Consider the following 22,639-nt stretch of genomic DNA (forward strand, 5'->3'; position numbering starts at 1 on the left):
TAATTATTCTCTTATGTTCTTATATAAAAAAATCATTTTCATCATCCTGGTCAGTTTTGAGCACGGCACGATTGCACGAAAACAAGTCATCAACCTCTGACCTTGACCCTCACACCAATAGTGTCAACATGCAAGACAAATGAGGACGCTGAACCTTTTTCACCCCCCCCCCCCCCCCCCGACACCTGATGCGCTGCTGACCTCCTCTGACATTTCGCAATGTGTGTGTGTGTGGGGGGTGGGGGCAACAAAAGGAACCCGATGACCTCATGTTACGATCCTCCGCGTACGCCGCACGTACCATATATAAACATCTGTATCCATGAACACCTCTTATCACCTGTCCTGCATGTCTGGTGGGCGGGGGGGGGGGGGGGGGGGGGTGCTTTTTTTTTGGGAACGGGACCTCCGTGAAACTACGTCGGCTTGGAAATAACTGGCAAAGAAAAGAATGCTTTTGACGAGTATATCGCAGATGTTGCCTTTTGTTTGCAAGAATGGATGAGATGAAGCGACAAGCCAACACTAGCTGGAAGCAAACAGTGCTTCTTTAAGAAGTAACAAAAGACGGTGTCCTCGGGCATGCGGGATCTGATTTATTTGACACGTCTCTCTCTTTTTTTTTAAAGGACAACCGACACCTCCGGACAAGTTGTGTCCCTAATTTGTAAAATCACTCTAAACGACTTCTACTGAGCGTATTTGACAAAGATTCCACCGCATATAGCTATATTTTACGTTTTATGACTCGCGCTGAATATTCAGGAAGTCTTGTTTTCGAGTTGGTGACGATTCCTGACGTGACGTCACGGAGGGAACGCCCCTTGACCGAGAAAGCGACACGCAATGCATTTTGGGTACTTTGTTTAGTCTGAAAACTTCGTGTTGATGGCGAAATTAGAAGGAAAACACAAAAATAACGCGATGGTGAATCGTTGTGTGTGACACTAATACTACTATTTGATACTAGTTGACACCTACTAGACAAATCAGCCCATTTCTAATGGAGCTTGGGCGCCATTTATGGTGTTTTCCAGGATGCTACATTGGAGTACAGACTCCTCAAAATGATCCGGAAGGACTTCTTAAATCGATTGCAAACATTTATGCTTTCCTCTTCAGAACTATTTGAATCATATTCATAACTAGATGACTAACAAGAAAGCATCTTCTCCGAATCTGAAGCTATTGTTTTGATTCGAGAGCAAGACAAGACGTCCTGGCGTGACGTCACGAACAAGGGGGCGGGACCTTCTGAAACTCGGCATATCCGAGGTCATTTTGAAGTACTTTTGGGACATTTTAAGTCATTTTTATTGGTGTTTTGCATTTGACTAAAAATATCTCCCGGTGTGTTTTGGGTATTTTAGATGCTATACAACGTTTTTCTGCTTTCAGTTCGGGAAAAAAATGGTGTCGGTTGTCCTTTAAAGTGGACTTTTTTTTTGGCATTGTGTGACTGTAAAAAAAAAAAAAATCATATCGCCCCGCATGTTTTGCTTGTAGTTTATGTGAGCGTTTTGAAAAGGAGGAGAAAAAAAATGGACAAAGTGAAGCCTTGTTCTCACATTCTTCCTCCTTGCCTTCTTTTTTTTTTTCTTATTGCATCCAGGTGGAACTCGATGGAGGAATCGAAGGAAGCAGAGACCGGAGACATCTGTGATGACGGCGGAGGTGAGTCGCCGATTGGTGGTTAAGTGGCTGTTTCGCAAAAAAAAAAAAAAAAAAAAACACATTAGCTAGCTGCCTAGCTGGCAATATATATGCTATCTATTAGCTACCGAGCTGGCTATCTATTTGCTATCCATTTGCTAACTTGAGAGTTTTGAAAGGTACTTAGAAATGAAATTTATTATTATTATTATTATTATTATTATTAGCTATCTGGCTAGCTAGCTAGCTATTTAGCTGGCTATTTATTAGTTATTATATATATATATATATATATATATATATATATATATATATATATATATATATATACAGTAAAGTCTCGTTATATCGATATCGGATATATCGATAGTCCCGTTATATCGATATTTTTTCGGACTCCCTTGAATATCGATATAACGAGACTTTACTGTATGTATATATATATATATATATATATATATATATATATATATATATAGTTATTCTTCTTGGTATTAAAATCACTATTAACTCATTCACTGCCATTCTCAAATTTATTCAGTAATTGAAAATATGACATAGAGCACCATTTTTGGCCCCGGTCTGGCAGTGAATGAGTTAATACACATGAAATTAAAAAAAAAAAAACAAATCATATAACTTGAAAGAACACGTGTGCTGGCCAACACCAATTTTCTTGCTTTTAGTGTTCATCGCAAAAGGGGAGACTTCCAACTCACGATTTTTGTGTGTGTCCTCTAGGTGGTGCTGTGGTTGCTCCTGTTTCTCTTGCCCGTGGTCAACGGCGCTCACGTGAAAGGCGACGGCGGTGCCGTTGGTGCGGGTGTGAACTCGGACCGCATGGCGGGCCTGCTGGGGGGCCAGGAGGAGCGACAACTTCCGCTCCTCCCGGAAGTGATGGAGGACAAGGAACAGGAAGACGATCACTACCCGTACTCCCCTTGGCATCCTCTGTATGGTAAGGAGCAACGATGGATGGATGGATGGATGGATGGATGGATGGGTTAATAATAATAAAATACATTTAATTGATGGATGGATTTGGATAGATGGATGAAATTGGGTGGATGGATTAATAATAATAATACATTTAATTGATGGATGGAATTGGGTGGATGGATTAATAATAATAATACATTTAATTGATGGATGGATGAAATTGGATGGATGGATGGATGGATGAAATTTGATGGATGGATAAAATTGGGTGGATGGATGTATGGATGAAATTGGGTGGATGGATGGATGAAATTGGATGGCTGGATGAAAATTGATGGATGGGTGAAATTGGGTAGATGGGTGGATAGATGGATAAAATTGGGTGGATGGCTTGATGGATGAAATTGGGTGGATGGATGAAATTGGGTCGATGGATGGATGGATGAAATTGGATGGATGGATTAATAATAATAATACATTTCATTGATGGATGAAATTGGTTGGATAGATTAATAATAATAATAATACATTTAATTGTTGGATGGATGGATGGACGGATGGATGGATGAAATTAGGATGGATGGATGAAATTGGGTGGATGGATGGATGAAATTGGATGGATGGATAAAATTGGGTAGATGGATGTATGGATGAAATAGGGTGGATGGATGGATGAAATTGGGTGGATGGATGGATGAAATAGGATGGCTGGATGAAAATTGATGGATGGATGAAATTGGGTAGATGGATGTATGAAATTGGGTGGATGGCTTGATGGATGAAATTGGGTGGATGGATGAAATTGGGTCGATTGATGGATGGATGAAATTGGATGGATGGATGGATGAAATTGGATGGATGGCTGGATGGATGAAATTAGGTGGATTGATGAAATTGGGTGGATGGATCGATTAAATTGGGTGGATGGATGGATGAAATTGGATGGATGGGTGAAATTGGGTCGATGGATGGATGAAATTGGGTGGATGGATGGATAGACGTGCAATTTCACCAGTTGAATTGAAACATCCCTGGAAGAAGGTCAATAACATTTTATCTGTCGTCATTTTTTCTTCTTCATCGGTATGTAAACTATCTCTCATATTTCCCATTGTCATTAAACGCACCACAAGTCTCGTGCCATCCCAAACAGGCCACAAAAGTATCCACTTGTCATTTCTTACTTTTTTGACTTACTTCTTTACTTGTTGTTTCTTATTTTTTTTTTTGCCACTAGGTCGTTAATAGAAGAAATGTACATGAGATAGCGACACTTTATTCATTTGTTCTTTTATTGTATCTTTTTTAAGACCCTTCCGTCGTCGACGAAGCAGACGACCATCCGAGCGCTCGCTGGGCGGGCCGCACGGCACGTTCCTCGGACCCTTCCAAATCTCAACCCAAAGGCTCCGCCAAGAAAAAGAAGAGGAAGAAGAAAGAAAAAAAAGACCACGCGGCGGAGGGAGACCGTCGTAAAAACAAGCAGAGCAGCCGAGACTGCCGGATGGAGAAACGCGAGATGAAAGTCCGCGATCTGGGACTCGGTTTCGACTCGGACGAAATCGTCCTTTTCAAGTTCTGCGTGGGCTCCTGCCAGTCCTCCAGGACCAACTACGACCTGGCGTTGAAAGCCCTTCTGCACAACGGCTCGCTCCCGCGACGCACCTCCCGCAAGGTCAGCAACCACCCGTGTTGTCGACCCGAACGCTACGAGCCCGTGTCCTTCATGGACGCTCAGACCACCTGGAGGACCATTCAGTCCTTATCGGCCGCCAGTTGCGTATGTATGGGCTGAAGGAGACCGATCCTCTCCAGTGATTGGACACACGGGAGTCATTTTTTTTTTTTTGGTTCTCCTTCAATGCACCAAAGACTCGCGAAACAGGAAGTAATGGAGACACTTCCTGTTTGTTGTGGAGGACGAGGTCTGAGTGTTTCCCAACCTGGATTGACCCAAAGTGCTCCTTTTATCCAAAAAATGTGGAGAACGAGGTTCCCGCTACCTTCTGCCGTCTAATCCAAGAGCATTTTAATCGACGAAAAGGTTTCTTCAGCCGTCATCTGTACTTCTTTGAAGGTGTCGGACGTTTCGCTCCTCATCCGAGAAGATTCGTCAGCGAACTAAAATTTGTTGGTAGCTCCCTAATATTACATTCAGAGAGGAGGAAAAAAATGAGTGGATAATTTATATTTATATTTCATATTAGCTATCTAGCTAGCTTGCTATATATTGGCTATATAGCTAGCTACCTAGCTATTTGATTCAGGAAACATATTTGCTATCTCGCTAGCTAGCTATCTATTAGCTGTCTAACTATCTATTAGCTAGCTAGCTTTCTATCTTTTTGAGTTACTTCCGGGTTGAGTGAACGCTGGCGCGTGTGGCTGCCGCTGCTCACCCACAGAAAAACGGATCCTGTGACTGTAAAGTGACCTTGAGAGTTTTGAAAGGCGCTTGTAAATGAAATGTATTATTATTATGATTATTATTATTCTTGTTATTATGGTTATTATGATGGTTATTATGGTTATGATTACTACCTAGCTGGCTATCGATTAGCTATGTGGCTGGCTCGCTAACTATTTAGCTGGCTATCTATTAGTTATACAGCTAGCTAACTAGCTGTCTATCCATTAGCTATCTATTGGCTATCTGTCTAGCTTTCTGTCTATTTGAGTTACTTCCGGGTTGAGTGAACGCTGGCGCGTGTGGCTGCCGCTGCTCACCCACAGATAAACTGATCCTGTGACTGTAAATTGACCTTGAGGGTTTTGAAAGGCGCTTATAAATCAAATGAATAATAATAATAAAGAATAGCCGAATGTCCGACACCTTCAAAGAAGTACAGATGACGGCTGAAGAAACCTTTTCATCGATGGATACACTCCTGTACGAATGAGAGCTTACACAGACGTAGAGCATTGACTGCTTTTTCTTTTGTCACCTGCAAAAAAAATGGATGAACGAAGGATGGAGTACAACTATAAAAAAAAAAAGGAACACAAATTTTGGGAATGACCTCCTATCCACGTACGTCGCAGACTCACCGATCGATCGATGGACGATGTGAGCGCGACTGCTTCGATTGGGAACGTGCGTAACAAACGCAAAGTGTGTCACTTTGACTTTTAACATTTATTTTGAAAATCAAGCAAACAGACGGGACGTTGACTGTTTACTACTCTCCGACATGTCAGCTCTTCCCAGAAGTTCAATAACAAGTAAAATGGGTTCAAAGTTCAAGTGAGCTCAGCCGAATGGATGCCATGCATCTTTCACGTATTACTGTATAAAAGTAAAATATATTTATTTCTGATAAATTATTTATTTATTATAGCTTCGTATGAGAGCTGTTTTTATTCCACCCCCCCCCCCCCCCTTTGTATCGTAGTTGTATTTCTATTTATTGACATAAATCCGTTTTCATATTATTCCCCATTCGCAAATGTACAGAACTTCACCAAGTGTCTTTTCGGAGCAATCCAATTCCTTAAAGGACAACCGACACCATTTTTTTGTTTCCTAACTGTCATCAGAAAAACGTTTTATAGCATCGAAAATACCCAAAACACACAGGTTGATATTTTTAGTCAAATGCAAAACACCAAAAAAAATGACTTAAAGTGTCCAAAAACGACTTCAAAATGACCTCGGAGATTGCGAGTTTCAGAAGGTCCCGCCCCCTTGTTCGTGACGTCCCACCAGGACGTCTTGTCTTGCTCTAGAATCAAAACAATGGCTTCAGATTCGGAGAAGATGCTTTCTTGTTACTCATACAGTTATGAATATGATTCAAATAGTTCTGAAGAGGAAAGCATACATGTTTGCAATCGATTAAAGAATTTATTCCGTGCCATTTTGAGGCAACATTGGGGGGAAATCTATCACCAAAAAAGAGGCAGAAAATGGCGACCAAGCTCCGTGTGAGGAATTAATCAGCCCGTTTCCACAGGCTGATAAATTCCCTCCATGGAGCTTGGTCGCCCTCTTCTTGCTCTTTTTGGTGCAACATGACATTTTCAGACCACACAAGTACAGCAAAATATATTGATGTGATGGAAGGACTGCTACAATGTGTCCTTTTTTTCGGTCAGGGGCGTTCCTTCAGTAAAGTCACGTCCGGACTCGTCATCAACTCGAAAACAAGACTTCCTCAATATGCAGCGCGAGTCTTAAAACGTAAAATATAGCTGTATGCCGTGGAATCTGTAAAATACGCTCAGTAGAAGTCATTTCAAGTGATTTTACAAATTATGGACGCAACTTCTCCGCAGGTGTCGGTTGTCCTTTAAATGAAAAAGGAAAAAATAAATCGGAAAAAAGAATGTCAAACTCCATTTTTGCCGCGCGCCACGTTGTCGTTACGTTTTCCTCTCGGGAAATGAATTTGGGGAAGCCATTGGAGTGTTTCATCCCCACCACATATTACATCTATAACGCACAACAAATGAATGAAAAACTAGTTTTCAAATCTGAAATCAATAATAATGACTATTATTGTGGTTTTCATACGACAATTTGAAATTTTGGTTGGGCGTTCAGCAAGCATCGTTGAATTTCACGACTTTGATTTCAAGGCCGAAGAAAATGATGTAGCGGGCCAGATTTGGCCCGCGGGTCTTAACTTTGATGGCTGTAATGTCGCCTATGCCAAATGCTCACTTCTGGATTTTTATTTTTTTGTGAAAACAACACTTTAGTAAAAAAAAAAAAACGTCACTACAAACCCGACATCCAGTGGAATGATATTGTGTGCATAATAAATATCGTTGCTTAAAAGTACTTCACACACTTGAGCCCGATGATTGATTGAACAGAACCGTGAGTCACCGACTTGAACAACTACGACAGAATTTTTAACTTCGTGTGTACACTTTGGTCTCTTCGTGGGATTGTATGTACACAGAACACAGCGTCACAAGTGGTGTCCTGTAAAGAGTAAAGCACTAAACTAGAGTGACAACGCAAATTGTAATATTCCATGAAATACTAGTGATCTCTTTCCAATTGTTCTCTAAATTTAAAATGTAGACGTTATAAAATTATTTCGTAGCGTAGCGTTTCCGCCTGCTGCTCTTCTTCCATTTTTGGTATATTTTTTCCAATATCCAATTACATTTCAGCCTCTTTGTGTTGCCATGTCAATCTAATCTGCCCATGGCCTGGTTGTGAGGAGGATTTTTCCGGACTTTTTCCAAGTCCATGAATGTTAAAAGGTGATACATATTTTTATATACATTCCATTTATAAGCGCCTTTCAAAACTCTCAATGACACTTTAAAGTCACAGAATACGTTTTTCTTCGGTTGAGTAGCGGCAGCCAAAGGCGCCAACGTTCACTCAACCCGGAAGTAACACACACAACACGAACTCAAACAATTATATTAAAGAAAACAATAATAATTATGATAATAATGCATTTAATTTATAAGCGCCTTTAAAAACTCAAGCACACTTAAAAGTCACAGAAAGTTTTTGTTCGGTTGAGCACCGGAAACTAAACGCGCCGACGTTCACTCTACCCGGAAGCAACACACACCTCGAACGCACACAATCATGGTGGTTTGTCTTTTAAATACGAGCCTTGTGATTGCTTGGCGGCCGATCCAAAACGTCATCTGGGATCGATTCCAGCCTCACATCCAAATCCCTAATCGTTTTATTACACGTTTCGTTCATTATTTGGATAATGTGCTCTTTTTTATCCTTCAAATACGGACTCGCGTGACGAGAATGTTCTTTTTGTGTTGTAGCACCACCTGCTGGCTGAACCGGAAACTCGTGACAAGTTAGGAACGTTTTGTTCGATTGGTTAGTTTATCATCGTAGTTTTAGTTCGTTCCACAAATTCGACTTGACATCACATAGTAAGTAAACTTTTTTCGGAATTTATTAAAACACGAAAAGTGGAATTACAAAAAAACAAGACTTAGATATACTGTATTGTTTACATTCAGTGGTCCCACCCTGCATTGGTTTTCTATGGCACAGAAAAGTTAGCATGTTAGCAGCATGTATGTTGAAAACAAATTACATCGCGACACCATCATGCATTGTGTTGAGACACAAACGTCACACAAAATTGATACAGTACGTGTTAACTTTCGTTTGTACCCATTGGGTATAAAAATGTTTGTTTGTACACATTTCCTTAGTGGGAAATTGACACTGTTTTTTAGCGGAACCAAGGCTGCTTTCACAATGTCCAAGTTTGAAAGAAGGACTCATGGATATCCTGGCATGGATCCACTTTTCATGCTCTCAGACGGTTGGTAGATTTCTCCCATCGCGGTTATTTAGCGAGGCTGTCAAATCATGATTTATAATTAACATGCCATTGTGAAAAAAAATGAGTTCCACTATACAATATAATACAGTGATACCTTGGCTTACGAACTTAATTGGTTCCCAGACAGAGTGTGTAAAGCGAAAAGTGTGTATCCCAAAAATCAATTTCCCATAGGAAACCATTAAAACGAGAATAATCCGTTCCCAGGTCCCCATAAAACATAATTATCTGCTTCCTAAGCCTCAAAACTACACAAAATATATCTTATTTTATGTATAATAAATGTACCACGGTATTATAATTAAAGACATTAACTGTACTGTATAATAAAGTCGTTTTATTGACCTTTGTGATGGTCATTGATGGCTTGATGGAATGGAGTGGCCGGTTTCATCAGCATTAAACATTTGATGAGGAACGTAACCTTCTTCTTTCACTATCTTGAGGAATTATGCCTTGTAGTTGCTTTCTCTGCGATAATTTTACCTAGTTCCTCATCATTTTGCATCAAGTGTACAGATGGCTTGTGTGGGTTATTTGTGGAGCCTTATTGATGGGAATTTTTAACTTTGCAGTTTACACTCTGAACTATCATAATTTAAACAAGTCCAAATTTCACTGTTTTCTATCCATTTTGTCACTCTCTCTCTGTCGTGTGCCTGTCTCTTTAATGTTTAAACCACCTCCCCTCACTGCTGCGTTCTTGACCAGTCACTTGGCTTTAACCGAAGACTGGGGGCGGGGAATAGAGGACCAAAACAAGCCGGCTGCCATTTTCTTGTTAGGAGAACAGGCTCGTTCGCGAACGACACATAAATCATTGTAGTGCGTATCCGGAAAAATAGTTTGGATGCCAAGGTGAAATTTTCATAAATTTAACGTTCGTAAACCGAAAAGTTCGTAAGCCAAGGGGTTCGTAAACCGAGGTATCACTGTACTATATAAATACTGCATTAAATGTATTTGACTGAGTGACAGGAACTCGGTGTGCTAAACGTGCACGTGACCATCTCGCCTGTCCTGACAGGCGCACAAGTGGGCTGCCCCGGCGAGGCCTTCACCGAATCGCTCTGCCGCCTCTTTGCATCCATCTCACCGTTGTTTTCATCTTTCGGCGTGACGCTAGCTTCCACGCTAAACGGATGGAAATTGACCCGAGACGTGTCGTAGTCCCACGCGTGTCTCAAGGCGAAGTGAGTAAACGAAGGCTTTTCTTCATCGGCCGCCGACTGCCCCGCATCTTTCCGACGTATGGATGCGTAACTGGTGTCGTTAGTGTTGAATGACGGAGGCGAATCCTGACCTCCGACCCAGCCAAGATGTTCTCCGCTGCTTTCTTTCACGCGGGTGACCGCCCGCTTCAACTTCCCGCAGCCTTTCAAAAGCAGGTTTTTACGGCACAGGATGTAAACCCACGGGTCCAAAATGGGGTTGAAGGAGGCGAAGCGAATGGCCAACAGGTCACTGCGGTAATCGGGCTTCCCTCCGGCGGAAATGTAAGCGGGGTCGTAAAGCTGATTCACGAAAATTCTGACCTGAGACGCCAAGAGAAAAAAAAAATAGCTTCAACATAGTGCAGGCATAAAAATATTCAAGTAACATCCGACTTACGACCGGCTCGACTTACGACCACAGCAAATAGATAGCCAGCTAGGTAGTAATCATAACCATAATAATTACCATAATAATAACCATAATAATAATAATATAAAATTATAAAATTCACTCAACCCGGAAGTACCTCAAATAGACAGAAAGCTAGCCAGATAGCCAATACATAGCTAATAGATAGACAGCTAGTTAGGTAGCCGTATAACTAATAGATAGCCAGCTACATAGTTAGCGAGCCAGCCACAAAGCTAATAGATAGTAAATAGATAGCCAGCTAGGTAGTAATCATAACCATAATAATAACAATAATACTAACACTAATACTCACACTCTTACTCATACTCATACTACTACTACCACTAATAATAATAATATATTAATAACATCCGAGAAGCTTCATCAGCGAACAAAAATTGTGCTGGTAGCTCAGGCCCTATATTTATACAGCTAACATCCAACTTACGACCAGCTCGACTTACGACCACCCGTACTTATGACCACGACCTCCAGACCCTATTTTAAAATTTTTAATTCTACGCCTGGCACCGCAACGCGCTAGCAGGCCGGCAACGCCTACGACAATTTTAGCCAGCCAGCTAGCATCTCACTCTCGCACAGCAATCAAACGTAATGGCACCAGAGGAGGGAGTTTGCGAGTCCATTTTGTCTCTGAGTCTCTATTCAACATTTTGAATGTATTTCGACTTACGACCATTTCGACTTACGACCGTTTGGTCGGAACGGAACTCGGTCGTAAGTCAGATGTTACCTGTATTTATTAATTATTATCAGTTATTTTGAAAGTGGTGTGCAGTGTGCATTCCATCAATTCGTGTTGTTGAGATGAGATAACCTTTACTCGTCTCACATTGGAGAATTTCCTTAACGGCTGCTGTTTACCAATTTACGAATACAATTTGGATGGATAGATGAACAGAACTGGGTTTTCATTTATCAATGTCATCCACATTAAAATGGTCAATTAGCCTCTCAAATTGTCACTGATGGACTTTTGCTTAAAGGACAACCGACACCTCCCGACAAGTTGCGTCCATAATTTGTAAAATCACTTCAAATGACTTCTACTGAGTGTATTTTACAAAGATTCCACCGCATATAGCTATATTTTACGTTTTAAGCCTTGCTCGAAATATTCAGGAAGTCTTGTTTTTTTGACTAGACATGGAAAAGCTTTGTGCTTCCTGTACACTAGGTGGCAGTATGGACAAAATAACTAACACCAGTAAAAAAATGAGAAGAGGAAGAAAAAAGAAGAACTGATTGTCAGGGAAACTTGGGTTCGGTTTCCTCAAGGATTTACAAGGCAGAGGATTGTACCTTTGGCTACGTCACACCAGATTTGATGAAGGTAAGCCATTTTAAACTTGAAATTATGTTTCTTATGTGCTTCAAAAGTTAAAACAGCCACAGTCAGCCACTATATTTGCACTATTGGCACATTGTAAGGCTTTCTAAAGCCCTTTGGGCAGACACCGTCTGATTTTCATGAAATTTGATTGATCATCAGTTGAACCATGACCGACTGATGAGTGATGGACTAGCATAGCGGTGACATTTACTGACTGGAGCCATGACGGAAGGGCATTTAAATGATACTGTTTATGACTCATGGATTGACAATTACATTTTTACTCAATTTAATCATGACAGATTAAACGATGCTCCTGGTGAATGACAAAAGGAGAACCGGTAATGTGATTATTACTGTCGAAAGGTGGCTTAAATTTGTTGTTTTATGTATTTATTGTATTGTTTGTCCCGGCGAGTTTGTTAAGAGGGAAGGCTGTGCCGCTGTGGGAGTGTTCACAGCTGATTTCAATCATACCCAAACTAAGCTGCTTTCAATTGAATACAGTAGGTGCACTCTAAAATTGCATTTTCTATGTAGCTCTCTCTCTCTTTGTTTCTATTTAGAATTGTATTTTATTTCTTGTATTCTATTTAGAATAGTATTTTTTATTGTATCTATGCTTGTCTGTAACTGTAAAGTGTCCTTGAGAGCTTTGAAAGGCGCTTAAAATGTCATGTATTATTATTATTATTCTAAAGTCTGGACATGGTAGAAGCACATTTGTGCTACATGATGTGCTTGTACCCCCCAAAAAAAGGTTTTCTTTCTGATATTCACCAATTTATGACTAAAATTTGCTGTCTGATGGATGGATTGATGTGTAATGTCACCAGTCGAATTTAAACATCCTAGGAAGATGGTCAATCACATTTTTGTGGGGTTATTTTTTTTTTCTTCAGCAGTATATAAACTAACACCCATATTTACAATTTTCTTTGAACACACCACAAGTCTCTGTTATAAAAGATGATGTGATCCCAAAAGGGGGGGACCGGCCATACTGCAACGAAATAATAATAATAATACATTTCATTTCTAAGTGCCTTTCTAAACTCTCAAGGTCACTTTACAGTCACAGGCACTTGTCATGTCTTACTGTCTGAAATGATTAACTACAAATCGATCTGAATTTATGTAAAGTGACCTTGAGAATTTTGAAAGTCGCTTCTAAATTACGATTATTATTATTATCGATCTATGCCCGTGGGATAGCGACGTAATTGGAGATTCGTCCACTAGGTGGCAGAAGAGTCAATGGATCTGTGTAGGCACCTGTTGCCATCCAACCGAGTAACTTCCTGAGAAATGTCAGCATTGTTTTCAAAGATTTTACACCGAGTAAAATAATTTGTGACTAAATAAAGACGGGATTGTTGTTTTTAAGCATCATTCTCAAATGTTTTGGTCTGATTTTGGATGATTCTACTGTCAAATGTGCGCTTTAATCGACTTGATAGAGGTTGAAATGTGCACCGTTGTAGACTCCCGTCGTATTATTCATAAAAATACATAAAACGTGTTCGAAAACGACCATTTCTTACCACGAGAGGAATATAACACACCGGGAAAACTATGGTCATGAAAACGAGTAGCCAACTATAAATCGATCTGAACTTGTTTAGCGATCAATGCCAATGAGACAGCGACGTAATTAGCGATACTTCCACGAGGTGGCAGAAGATTCAATGGATCTGTTTAGCCACCTGTTGCACTCCAAATGATTAACTTCTTGAGAAATGTAGATTTCACACAGAGTAAAATAATGTGTGACAAAATAAAGACGGGATTATCGTTCTTGGTATCATTCTGAAACATTGTCTGATTCGGGTCGTTTCTACTCTCAAACGTCTGCTTTAATCGACTTTTTAGAGATTGAAATGAACACTGCTGTAGACTCCCACAATACGGTTTTATGAAGACATAAAAATACATAGAAAGTATTCGAAAACGACCGTTTCTTACCACGAGAGGAATGGAACACACCAGGAAAACGATGGTCATGAAAACGAGAAGCCAGAACATTTGAATCTCCGCCGCCGAGGACACCGACTGAAGCCGGGGGAAGCGTCTCCGGGACCCGCCCTGCTCGCACGCCTCGGCTCGGACGATCCCGGTCCTCTGGTTCATGCCCACCAGCGACTTGCACACGGCCAGGTTACACAGCACCGTGACGGCGATGAGCAGCAGCATCACCCCGCCGTACAAAAACGAGTAGCAGGCACCCGGAAGATCCGCCGCCCTCCAGTCCAGGAAGCACCAAGTTCCCGGAAAGTGTCGAACATGCCGACCGAAGCCGAAACTCGGCATGACGCCCAGAACCATGTTAGCCAGGTATACTGCGAGGAGGGCGAACCTCGCCATGGTCCTGTCTATGTGCTGGGAGTAGAAGTACGCGTGATTAATGGCCAGGTATCTCTCCACCGCCATGGCGCATAGAATGGACATGCCGGCCGATCCAAAAAAGAGCATGGAGAAGGAGAAAAAGTGACAAAGAAGCGCCCCGCCGGGCCAGCGGTTCGCCACATAGGTGGCGATCACCACCGGGCTGGTGAAGCAAGTCCCCAACAGGTCCGTGATGGCCATGCCGCACACCAGCGTGTAGAACGTGGTTTCCTTCTGCTCCTTCTTGGACACGCACAGGACCACGATGGCGATCACGTTGCCTAGGACTCCCACGGCGAACATGGTTGCCGAGGTGACCAATGACCGGGATTCGAGACTCAGCGTGGGAAAGGCGCTGTGGTTGTGACCCAGAGACAGAACCGGCTCCGAGTCGTTTGGGTCCAACGCTGTGGTGTCGTTCAGCATCATTTAGAAAAAACAAACAAAAACAACAACAGGGAACTAACCGGAGCGTTTTTACTTTGTTTCATCCCAAAAGCGAAACTAATCACCCACAAAAAAAACGACAAAGAGATGAGGTGCGACTTGCTGCTCACGCCGAGTGTTTTTTAATCCCGCATGGAGGCGCGCTTGCTTTTGCTTGTGTGTACACGCTGCGAGTCTGTGCGGGTTTTTAAGGCTCGTTGCTGATGTCAGTCTGGACTGTGACGTGCGTGCGAACGAACGCCATCCTGCTCCCCGTGGGTCTCATTTTCACGAGAAGAGTCAAATCATAGAGCGTGAAGCATTTCTCTCAAAGTTATAAGGGGGCAAAGGGGCGTTATTCACTGGAGGATATATGATAACAAACACGCATGGGGGTGTAGTGACACTTATTGTAGACATACACAAAATTTTCATATACCTCCGAATGGTCGCCAGCCCATAGCACGGGACACACGGTGAAGATGTATAAAGAAATAACCATTCACACATATAGACTCTTCAGCCACATGTCCAGAAACTCATCCGAAGAGCTTCATCAGTGAACTCAAGTTGTGCTGGTAACTCTGGCCCTATATATATCCTTAATGGACAGAGGTGACAATGCCACATCTCTGCTCTGATAGGTCCCAAGGACCCACCTCTGTCCATTAGCAATACAGGTAACATCCGACATAGGACCGAGTTCCGTTCCGACCAAACAGTCGTAAGTTACAATGGTTGTAAATTGAAATCCATTCAAAATGTTGAATAGAGGCTAAATGACACGCAAACTCCTTCCCTCTGTTACCATCACACAGTCGATTGCTGTGTCAGAGTGAGATGCTGGCTGGCTGGCCAAAACTGTGGTACGCATTGCCGGCCTGCTAGCGCGTTGCGGTGCGAGGCGTAGAATTAAAATTTTAAAAAATAGGGTCTGGGGGTCATGGTCGTAAGTATGGGTGGTCGTAAGTCGACCTGGTCGCAAGTTGGATCTTGTGTGTGTGTGTGTGTGTGTGTATATATATATATATATACAGTAAAGTCTCGTTATATCGATATCGGATATATCGATAGTCCCGGTTATATCGATATTTTTTCGGACTCCCTTGAATATCGATATAACGAGACTTTACTGTATATATACACACACACACACACACACAAGTAACATCTGACTTACGACCTGCTCGACATACGACCACCCATACTTACGACCACCTCCAGACCCTATTTTTAACATTTTATAAGGGGGAATTTGTGAGTCATTTATCCTCCGAGTCTCTATTCGACATTTTGAATGGATTTCGACTTACGACCATTTTGACTTACGACCGTTTGGTCGGAACAGAACTCGGTCGTAAGTCGGATGTTACCTGGAAATAGGGCCAAATCTACCAGCACAACTTGAGTTTGCTGACAAAGCTCTTCGGATGAGGAGCGAACCGTCCGAATTAATGACATTGCTAAGCTATCATTAGCTTCCCTGTTGGTCTACCTAACTAAACATCATTGGATTCTGTCGACACAAGGACAAATGCGGTTAATGTGTGTGTGTGTGTGTGTATGTAGCGTAGCATCCCGCAACAGGTACATCAACGAAATGAGCCTTGGACTCTTATTTTGTGTCCCCCTTGAGACCACGCAAAGAGAAGAATGGCTAATGGGCTGTTGGCTATTTGCCGTACTTCAGTGCTTCATCCCCCCCCCTCTTAAAACTATCCGTTGCCATAGCGATTAACGTCAGTGATGAATGCCAAGCCGGATTTGTTTCGCATTTATTGAATTTCGGATTGAAAATCCATAAAGGTGGTGAGGTGGATTTACATCTTGGAGTATTTCCTTCAAAGGTTGAGTCAAGATAACCATTTTGACGACCGCGCCTCCCACCATGTCTTTGCATTTTTGTTTTTGGAATTCATCCCCACCTGTTGCTAGACTCTGGATTTAAGAAAGTAGTCATTGGTGTCAACGAAGTCTGTTGGAGGGGACACAGCTTGTATTTTTCTAAGCGAATGTGCTGCTTTTGTAGGGCACACCTCGGCCACCAGAGGGCAGTGTGGTGCATGGATGCAAATAACATACAGATTTGATGAAAATGCACAAAGAAGAATAGCAAATCGAAGTTATCGTCATGTATACTTATTTTTCACACACTTTCTCCCGCGGCTATATTTTTTGAACAGAAATAAAATGTATCAATTTCATATCATATTTTTTTGGGTGTCAGATTAAACGTTTTACTCAGTTTCTTTGCGCTGGTATTTGGGAAACTATATGATTTGCCCGATATGAAATTGCCATATCTCACTTTTATTCAATTTACACACCACCTGAATATAGAAATAAAGTGAACACACACACACACACATACGTGTTTTTGCTACACGGTGGGGATGATGTTTGCAAAGGATTTTATAATAATAATAATAATAATCCATTTAATTCAAGGGTGTCAAAGTCATTTTTTGCCGCGGGCTACGTTGTAGTTATGGTTTCCTCTCGAGGGCCGTTATGAATTTGGGGAACCCATTAGAAGGTTTAAATCCCTTCAAATATTACATATAGAGCACACAGCAAATTAATGAATAACTCGTTTTCAAATCTGTCAAAAATCAAGTCAAGAATAATGACTTATTGTGGTTGACATCCAAAAATATGAAATTTTGGCTCAGATTTTTGCAATCATCATGGAATTTAACAAGTTTGATTTGCTTTCGCGGGCCGAAAAAAATGATGTGGCGGGCCGGATTTGGCCCGCGGGCCTTGACTTTGACAACTGTGATTTAATTTCTAAGCGCCTTTCAAAACTCTCAAGGTCACTTTACAGGTAGTAAGAAGTTACCTAATAATAATAATACATTTCATTTATAAGCGCCTTTCAAAACTCTCAAGGACACTTTACATTGCCTTTCAAAACTCTCAAGGTCATTTTACAGTCACAGGATTAATTTTTTTCTGTGGGTGAGCACCTCCGAAGTAACTCAAATAGATAGAAAGCTTGATAGCTAATGGATAGCAAATAAATAGCTAATAGATAGCTAGATAGCTTACAGCCAGCCAGCTAGATAGCTAATAGCTAGCTAGCTAATGGATAGCTAATAAACAGCTAATAGATAGCCAGCGAGACAGCTTACAGCCAGTCAGCTAGACAGTTACTAGCGAGCTAGCACACCGTCTGGCAGTGAATGAGTTAATGAGGAATCTTTGGCCATAGCCTGTGCCGACGTCATGGTCGGCGTCTCATGCTATCCGTGGGGGATCCCCCGATCAAATTTTGCTTCAATATTATCTTGGAGCAGCAACAAACCAAGAACCACAGGAGAGTGACCGGCGTCCATCTTCTTTTCCGAGCTAGTGTTTCTCATATTGGACGCGTCCCCTCTGGCGCAAGATGGCAGCCATGACAAATGTCAACAAAAGGTTCCATTGTAAGGATGTTTTTATTATAGGCCAACATCCACTTGCTAATCACAAGCTAATCATTTGCTATACCGGATCTGACAGTTTGCTAATTAAATTGTCGAAAGCTTTTTTTTTTATATTTAGCAGAGGGTGGCGGCCATGTAATTCATTATTATTCCCAAATCTCGTCGAAAGAATTGCCGAAACACGCAATCATAAATCTGTGATTATAATTAACATCATACCAATAAAGCTTCAAAGGGCTCAATCAAAGCCACACACGTCGCAAACTCGGATTTCGTTGATCCCATCTGACACGCCTTCATGAATAATAATTAGTATTATTAAAACAAAATGTTTTTTTTTTTTTAACTCATGTACTGCCGGATAATGTGTAAAAATGTGTCCTCTCCAGTGCCAGGGTTATTGTCATTTTCACTAAAATTGCAGGACCCACAGAATATTGAGTTTTGGGACTACATCAACATTCATTGCGGCGTAAGAAACCTTTGACTCTCTTCTTTCCTCAGAAGAAAAGAGTTAATTCCTAAATTATATGAGTCTGGAGTTATCTGAGCTCGAAATGGGGACAGCTGTACAAAAGGCAAATGCTGCCAGTTCGTGGAAGGGAAAAAACATTGCCAGAGGTCTGACCAGCGCTTAATCGCCACCCCCCCACCCGCAAGAAAAATCAAAACCTAAACAAATTCGGGAATAGCGCTTCGTGTCATATTTTCAAGAACTAATTTTCATATTTGAAGTCAAAAATGACTTATTGTCGTTTACATGTGACAATTTGACATTTTGTTTTGGACTTTAGCTAGCATCATGAAATTTGGTTTGAAAAAAAAATTGATTTGTTTTCGTGGACCGAATAAAATGACGTGGCGGGCCAGATTTGGCCCCCGGGGCCTTGACTTTAACACCTTTGATGTAAGGGATTAGCCAGCTATCTGTATAGAATGAGAACTAGCTATCTAGCTCTCGTTCACTAGCTTGATAGATGAGCATTGAATTTCCCAAGTTTGATTTGCTTTCACGGGCCGAATAAAATGACATGGCGGGCCAGATTTGGCCTCCAGGCCTTGACTTTGACACCTGTTATGTAAATGATCAGCCAGCTAGCTGAATAGAAAGAGAGCTAGCTCGTTCACTAGCTTGATAAATGAGCATGGAATTTCCCAAGTTTGATTTGCTTTCGCGGGCCGAATAAAATATGATAGGCCATATTTGGCCCCCGGGCCTTAACTTTAACACCTTTAATGGAAGGGATTAGCCAGCTAGCTGTATACAGTGTTAGCTAGCTCTCGTTCACTAGCTTTATAGATGTGCATTGAATTTCCCAAGTTTGATTTGCTTTCGCGGGCCGAACAAAATGACGTGGCGGGCCAGATTTGGCCCTCGGGTCTTGACTTTGACACCTATGATATAAGGGATTAGCCACATAGCTGAATAGGACGAGATCCAGCTAGCTAGCTTGTTCGCTAGCTTGATAAATGAGTATTGAATTTCCCAAGTTTAGTTTGCTTTCGCTGGCTGAATAAAAATGACGTGGTGGGCCAGATTTGGCCCCCGGGCCTTGAATTTAACACCTTTGATATAAGGGATTAGCCAGCTTGCTGAATAGAAAAATAGCTAACTCGCGAGCTCGTTCGCTAGCTTGATAGATGAGCATTGACTTTCCCGAGTTTAATTTGCTTTCGCGGACCGAATAAAATGACGTGGCGGGCCAGATTTGGCCCCCTGGGCCGTGACTTGGACACCAGTGAAATTATTTTCTTATTGTTGCTCTTTCTTTGCGGGAAATTTTGGAAGACAATCCCCCAAGAAACGACGCTCCGGGAAAGATCTTCTTTCCTCCTCCAAATAGTCCGGCACACTCTCAGCCGTGTCTTTCATTGGACTTGATGTGTTTATCGCCTACCATTGGTGGCCTTGACGTCGGTCACCGGTGCATCTTTTTAACGCTGACCTCCTACACACTCCCACCCACCTCAGGATTCAAACCCTCCCCCAAGCGTATTGAATCACCGGCATGTCTTCCTGTCTTGCGTTTTTTTATCTATTTTTTTTTTTTTTTTTGCCGTCTGCTCCTTCACGCGTGAAATAACTTTTCATCAAACGGCGTGAAATATGATGCGCCTGCGCCACCTACTTCACGAAATGCAATACGAGAAGGGCATCCCGCTTTGTCGAAAACGTTAATCATGTCATTCGGGTTCTTAGCGGGAATTCAGGATAATAATGTGATTTATTTTTTTCCCCTGTTGAACTAATTTTTCGATTGTGTGTAACGAATCCGCCCAAAAAAATGAGCAAGTGGGCTACACATTAGCGCTCGGGGACTTGAGCATAACTGACTAATATTGCACTTATACCTTAGTTTACGAACTTAATTGGTTCCCAGACAGAGTGTGTAAGGTGAAAAGTGTGTATTCCAAAAATTAATTTCCCATAGGAAAGCATTACAATGAGAATAATCCATTCCCAGGTACCCATAAAACATAATTTTCTACTTTCTAATTTTCTAAGCCTTAAAAGACAACCGACATTTTTTGTTTCCTGGGTAGCGAGCTATATATATTAGATTCTAATAGATAGCCAACAAGACAGCTAATAGATAGCAAGTAGATAGCAAATCGATAGCCAGCTAGGTAGCGAGCTATGTAGCAAGATAGCTCGCCAGCCAAACAGCTAGCCAGAGAGATAGCTAATAGCCAGCTAGAGAGCTAATAGCCAGCTAGATAGCTAATATATAGCCAAATTAGCAGGGGAAGGGGCAAAAAAAAGGTTTTCAGAGAACGAAAAGAGACAAACAGATAAATGAGACTCGATATGGGAGCTAGTAAATGAGCCTCGAATCGCTGAGGTAATGAGCTCAGCCGACTGCGGTCGGAAGGAGCGGCGTAATTGGCTTGTCAAGTGTGCAAAAGCAGCCACACAACAGATGAAAAAGCACAGACGGGTGGGGGGGGGTGTGACGTCATATAATAGTTTTACAGCGTCACCGACAAAATTAAAGTCACCCGTGTGGCGCCATGACACAATGAATCCAATCGCCAGTAAAGAAACTTGACTCACTGGATTTCATGAGATGTTTTCGTACGGCTCACTCACTGACACTGATTCGACTTTTATTGTGAAAAAAAAATGTCTCAGCCTTTTGCGTCCATTCTACGTATTTGGTGTTAACCCCTTCAGGCGCAATGGTTACTCGAGTGGGCAGCTTCTTGTGTTATCAGGTTACAGCACAGGTGTCATTTTATTCGGCCCGTGAAAGCAAATCAAACTTGTGAAATGCCATGTTCATCTATCAAGCTAGCAAACAAGCTAGCTAGCTAACTTAATTTCTATTTAGCTAGCTGGCTAATCCCTTACATCACAGGTGTCAAAATCAAGGCCCAGGGGCTGAATCTGGCGCGCCATATTATTTTATTTGGCCCGTGAAAGCAAATCACACTTGTGAAATTCCATGCTCATTTATTAAGCTAGCGAACGAGCTAGTTAGCTAGCTATCTTTCTATTCAGCTAGCTGGCTAATCCCTTACATCACAGGTGTCAAAGTCAAGGCCCAGGGGCCAAATCTGGCCCGCCATATTTTATTTGGACGGCGAAAGCAAATCAAACTTGTGAAATTCTTTGCTCATTTATCAAGCTAGCGAACGAGCTAGTTAGCTAGCTAGCTTTCTATTCAGCTAGCTGGCTAATCCCTTACATCACAGGTGTCAAAGTCAAGGCCCAGGGGACAAATCTGGCCTACCACGTAATTTTATTCGGCCCGTGAAAGCAAATGAAATTTGTGAAATTGCATGCTCATCTATCAAGCTAGCGAACAAGCTAGCTAGCTAACCCAATTTCTATTTAGCTAGCTGGCTAATCCCTTACATCACAAGTGTCAAAATCAAGGCCCAGGGGCCAAATCTGGCCCCACCATATCATTTTATTCGGCCGGCGAAAGCAAATCAAACTTGTGAAATTCCACGCTCATCCATCAAGCTAGCAAATGAACTCACGAGCTATATCTCTTTCTATTTAGCTAGCTGGCTAATCCGTCACATCATAGGTGTCCAAGTCAAGGCCCGGGGGCCAAATCTGGCCCGCCATGTCATTTTATTCGGCTAGCGAACAAGCTAGCTAGCTAACTCGATTTCTATTTAGCTAGCTGGCTAATCCCTTACATCACGGTGTCAAAGTCAAGGCCTGGGGGCCAAATCTGGCCCGCCACGTCATTTTATTCGGCCCGCGTCAGCAAATCAAGCATGTCAAGTGCCATTTTGCTTGCTAAAGTCCGAACCAAAATTTCAAATTGTCCTATTTTAACCACAATAACATTATTATTTTTTACATTAATTCTAAATCTAGTTATTCATTAATTTGTTGCATTTTTGATTTCATCATCCTTGCGTTGCAAATTCAAGTCACAGACCTAGAATGGTTCACAAATCATTTTGCAACGTTGGTCATTTGTTTACCCTTTTTCATCTGCGAAAAAAAACCCAAATCAATGGACTCTCCATAAATCGCCACTAACAACCCAGGCTAATATTCTTCATATTCTGCTGTG

General features: G+C 41.8%; 3 protein-coding genes across 6 annotated transcripts in view; 2 read left to right on the plus strand and 1 right to left on the minus strand.

Annotated features, from left to right (window-relative positions):
- Positions 1-7,549, plus strand: part of LOC148891119 (uncharacterized) — a 35,554-nt gene extending 28,005 nt beyond the window's left edge. For both annotated transcript variants that reach the window (XM_089008276.1, XM_089008277.1), the window contains 3 exons: positions 1,613-1,674; positions 2,395-2,611; positions 3,903-7,549. In XM_089008276.1, the coding sequence (XP_088864402.1) occupies positions 1,613-1,674; positions 2,395-2,611; positions 3,903-4,387 (764 nt within the window). In that variant the 3' untranslated portion in view covers positions 4,388-7,549. The remainder of the gene's footprint in view (positions 1-1,612; positions 1,675-2,394; positions 2,612-3,902) is intronic.
- A 736-nt stretch (positions 7,550-8,285) lies between these two features.
- Positions 8,286-22,639, plus strand: part of pif1 (PIF1 5'-to-3' DNA helicase homolog (S. cerevisiae)) — a 34,163-nt gene continuing 19,809 nt past the window's right edge. Inside the window, exons 1-4 of the mRNA XM_089008195.1 lie at positions 8,286-8,460; positions 8,773-8,861; positions 9,910-10,075; positions 11,707-11,862. Of these exons, the coding sequence (XP_088864321.1) occupies positions 11,857-11,862 (6 nt within the window). The 5' untranslated portion in view covers positions 8,286-8,460; positions 8,773-8,861; positions 9,910-10,075; positions 11,707-11,856. The remainder of the gene's footprint in view (positions 8,461-8,772; positions 8,862-9,909; positions 10,076-11,706; positions 11,863-22,639) is intronic.
- On the minus strand, positions 8,772-15,267 carry ptger4c (prostaglandin E receptor 4 (subtype EP4) c). 3 transcript variants are annotated; one of them, XM_089008200.1, is made up of 3 exons: positions 13,828-15,267; positions 9,979-10,417; positions 8,772-8,898 (listed from the first exon to the last, which is right to left on the minus strand). In XM_089008200.1, the coding sequence occupies exons 1-3, from the start codon at positions 14,674-14,676 to the stop codon at positions 8,855-8,857; spliced, it is 1,332 nt and encodes a 443-aa protein (XP_088864326.1). In that variant the 5' UTR covers positions 14,677-15,267; the 3' UTR covers positions 8,772-8,854. The 3 variants fall into 3 exon arrangements, with proteins under 3 accessions (XP_088864326.1, XP_088864325.1, XP_088864324.1); XM_089008199.1 differs by having other exon boundaries at positions 8,854-10,417; positions 13,849-15,267; XM_089008198.1 differs by having other exon boundaries at positions 8,854-10,417.

This window comes from Hippocampus bargibanti, linkage group LG11 (assembly GCF_051943395.1).
Source record: "Hippocampus bargibanti isolate YZ-2025 linkage group LG11, ASM5194339v1, whole genome shotgun sequence".
Taxonomy (NCBI): domain Eukaryota; kingdom Metazoa; phylum Chordata; class Actinopteri; order Syngnathiformes; family Syngnathidae; genus Hippocampus; species Hippocampus bargibanti.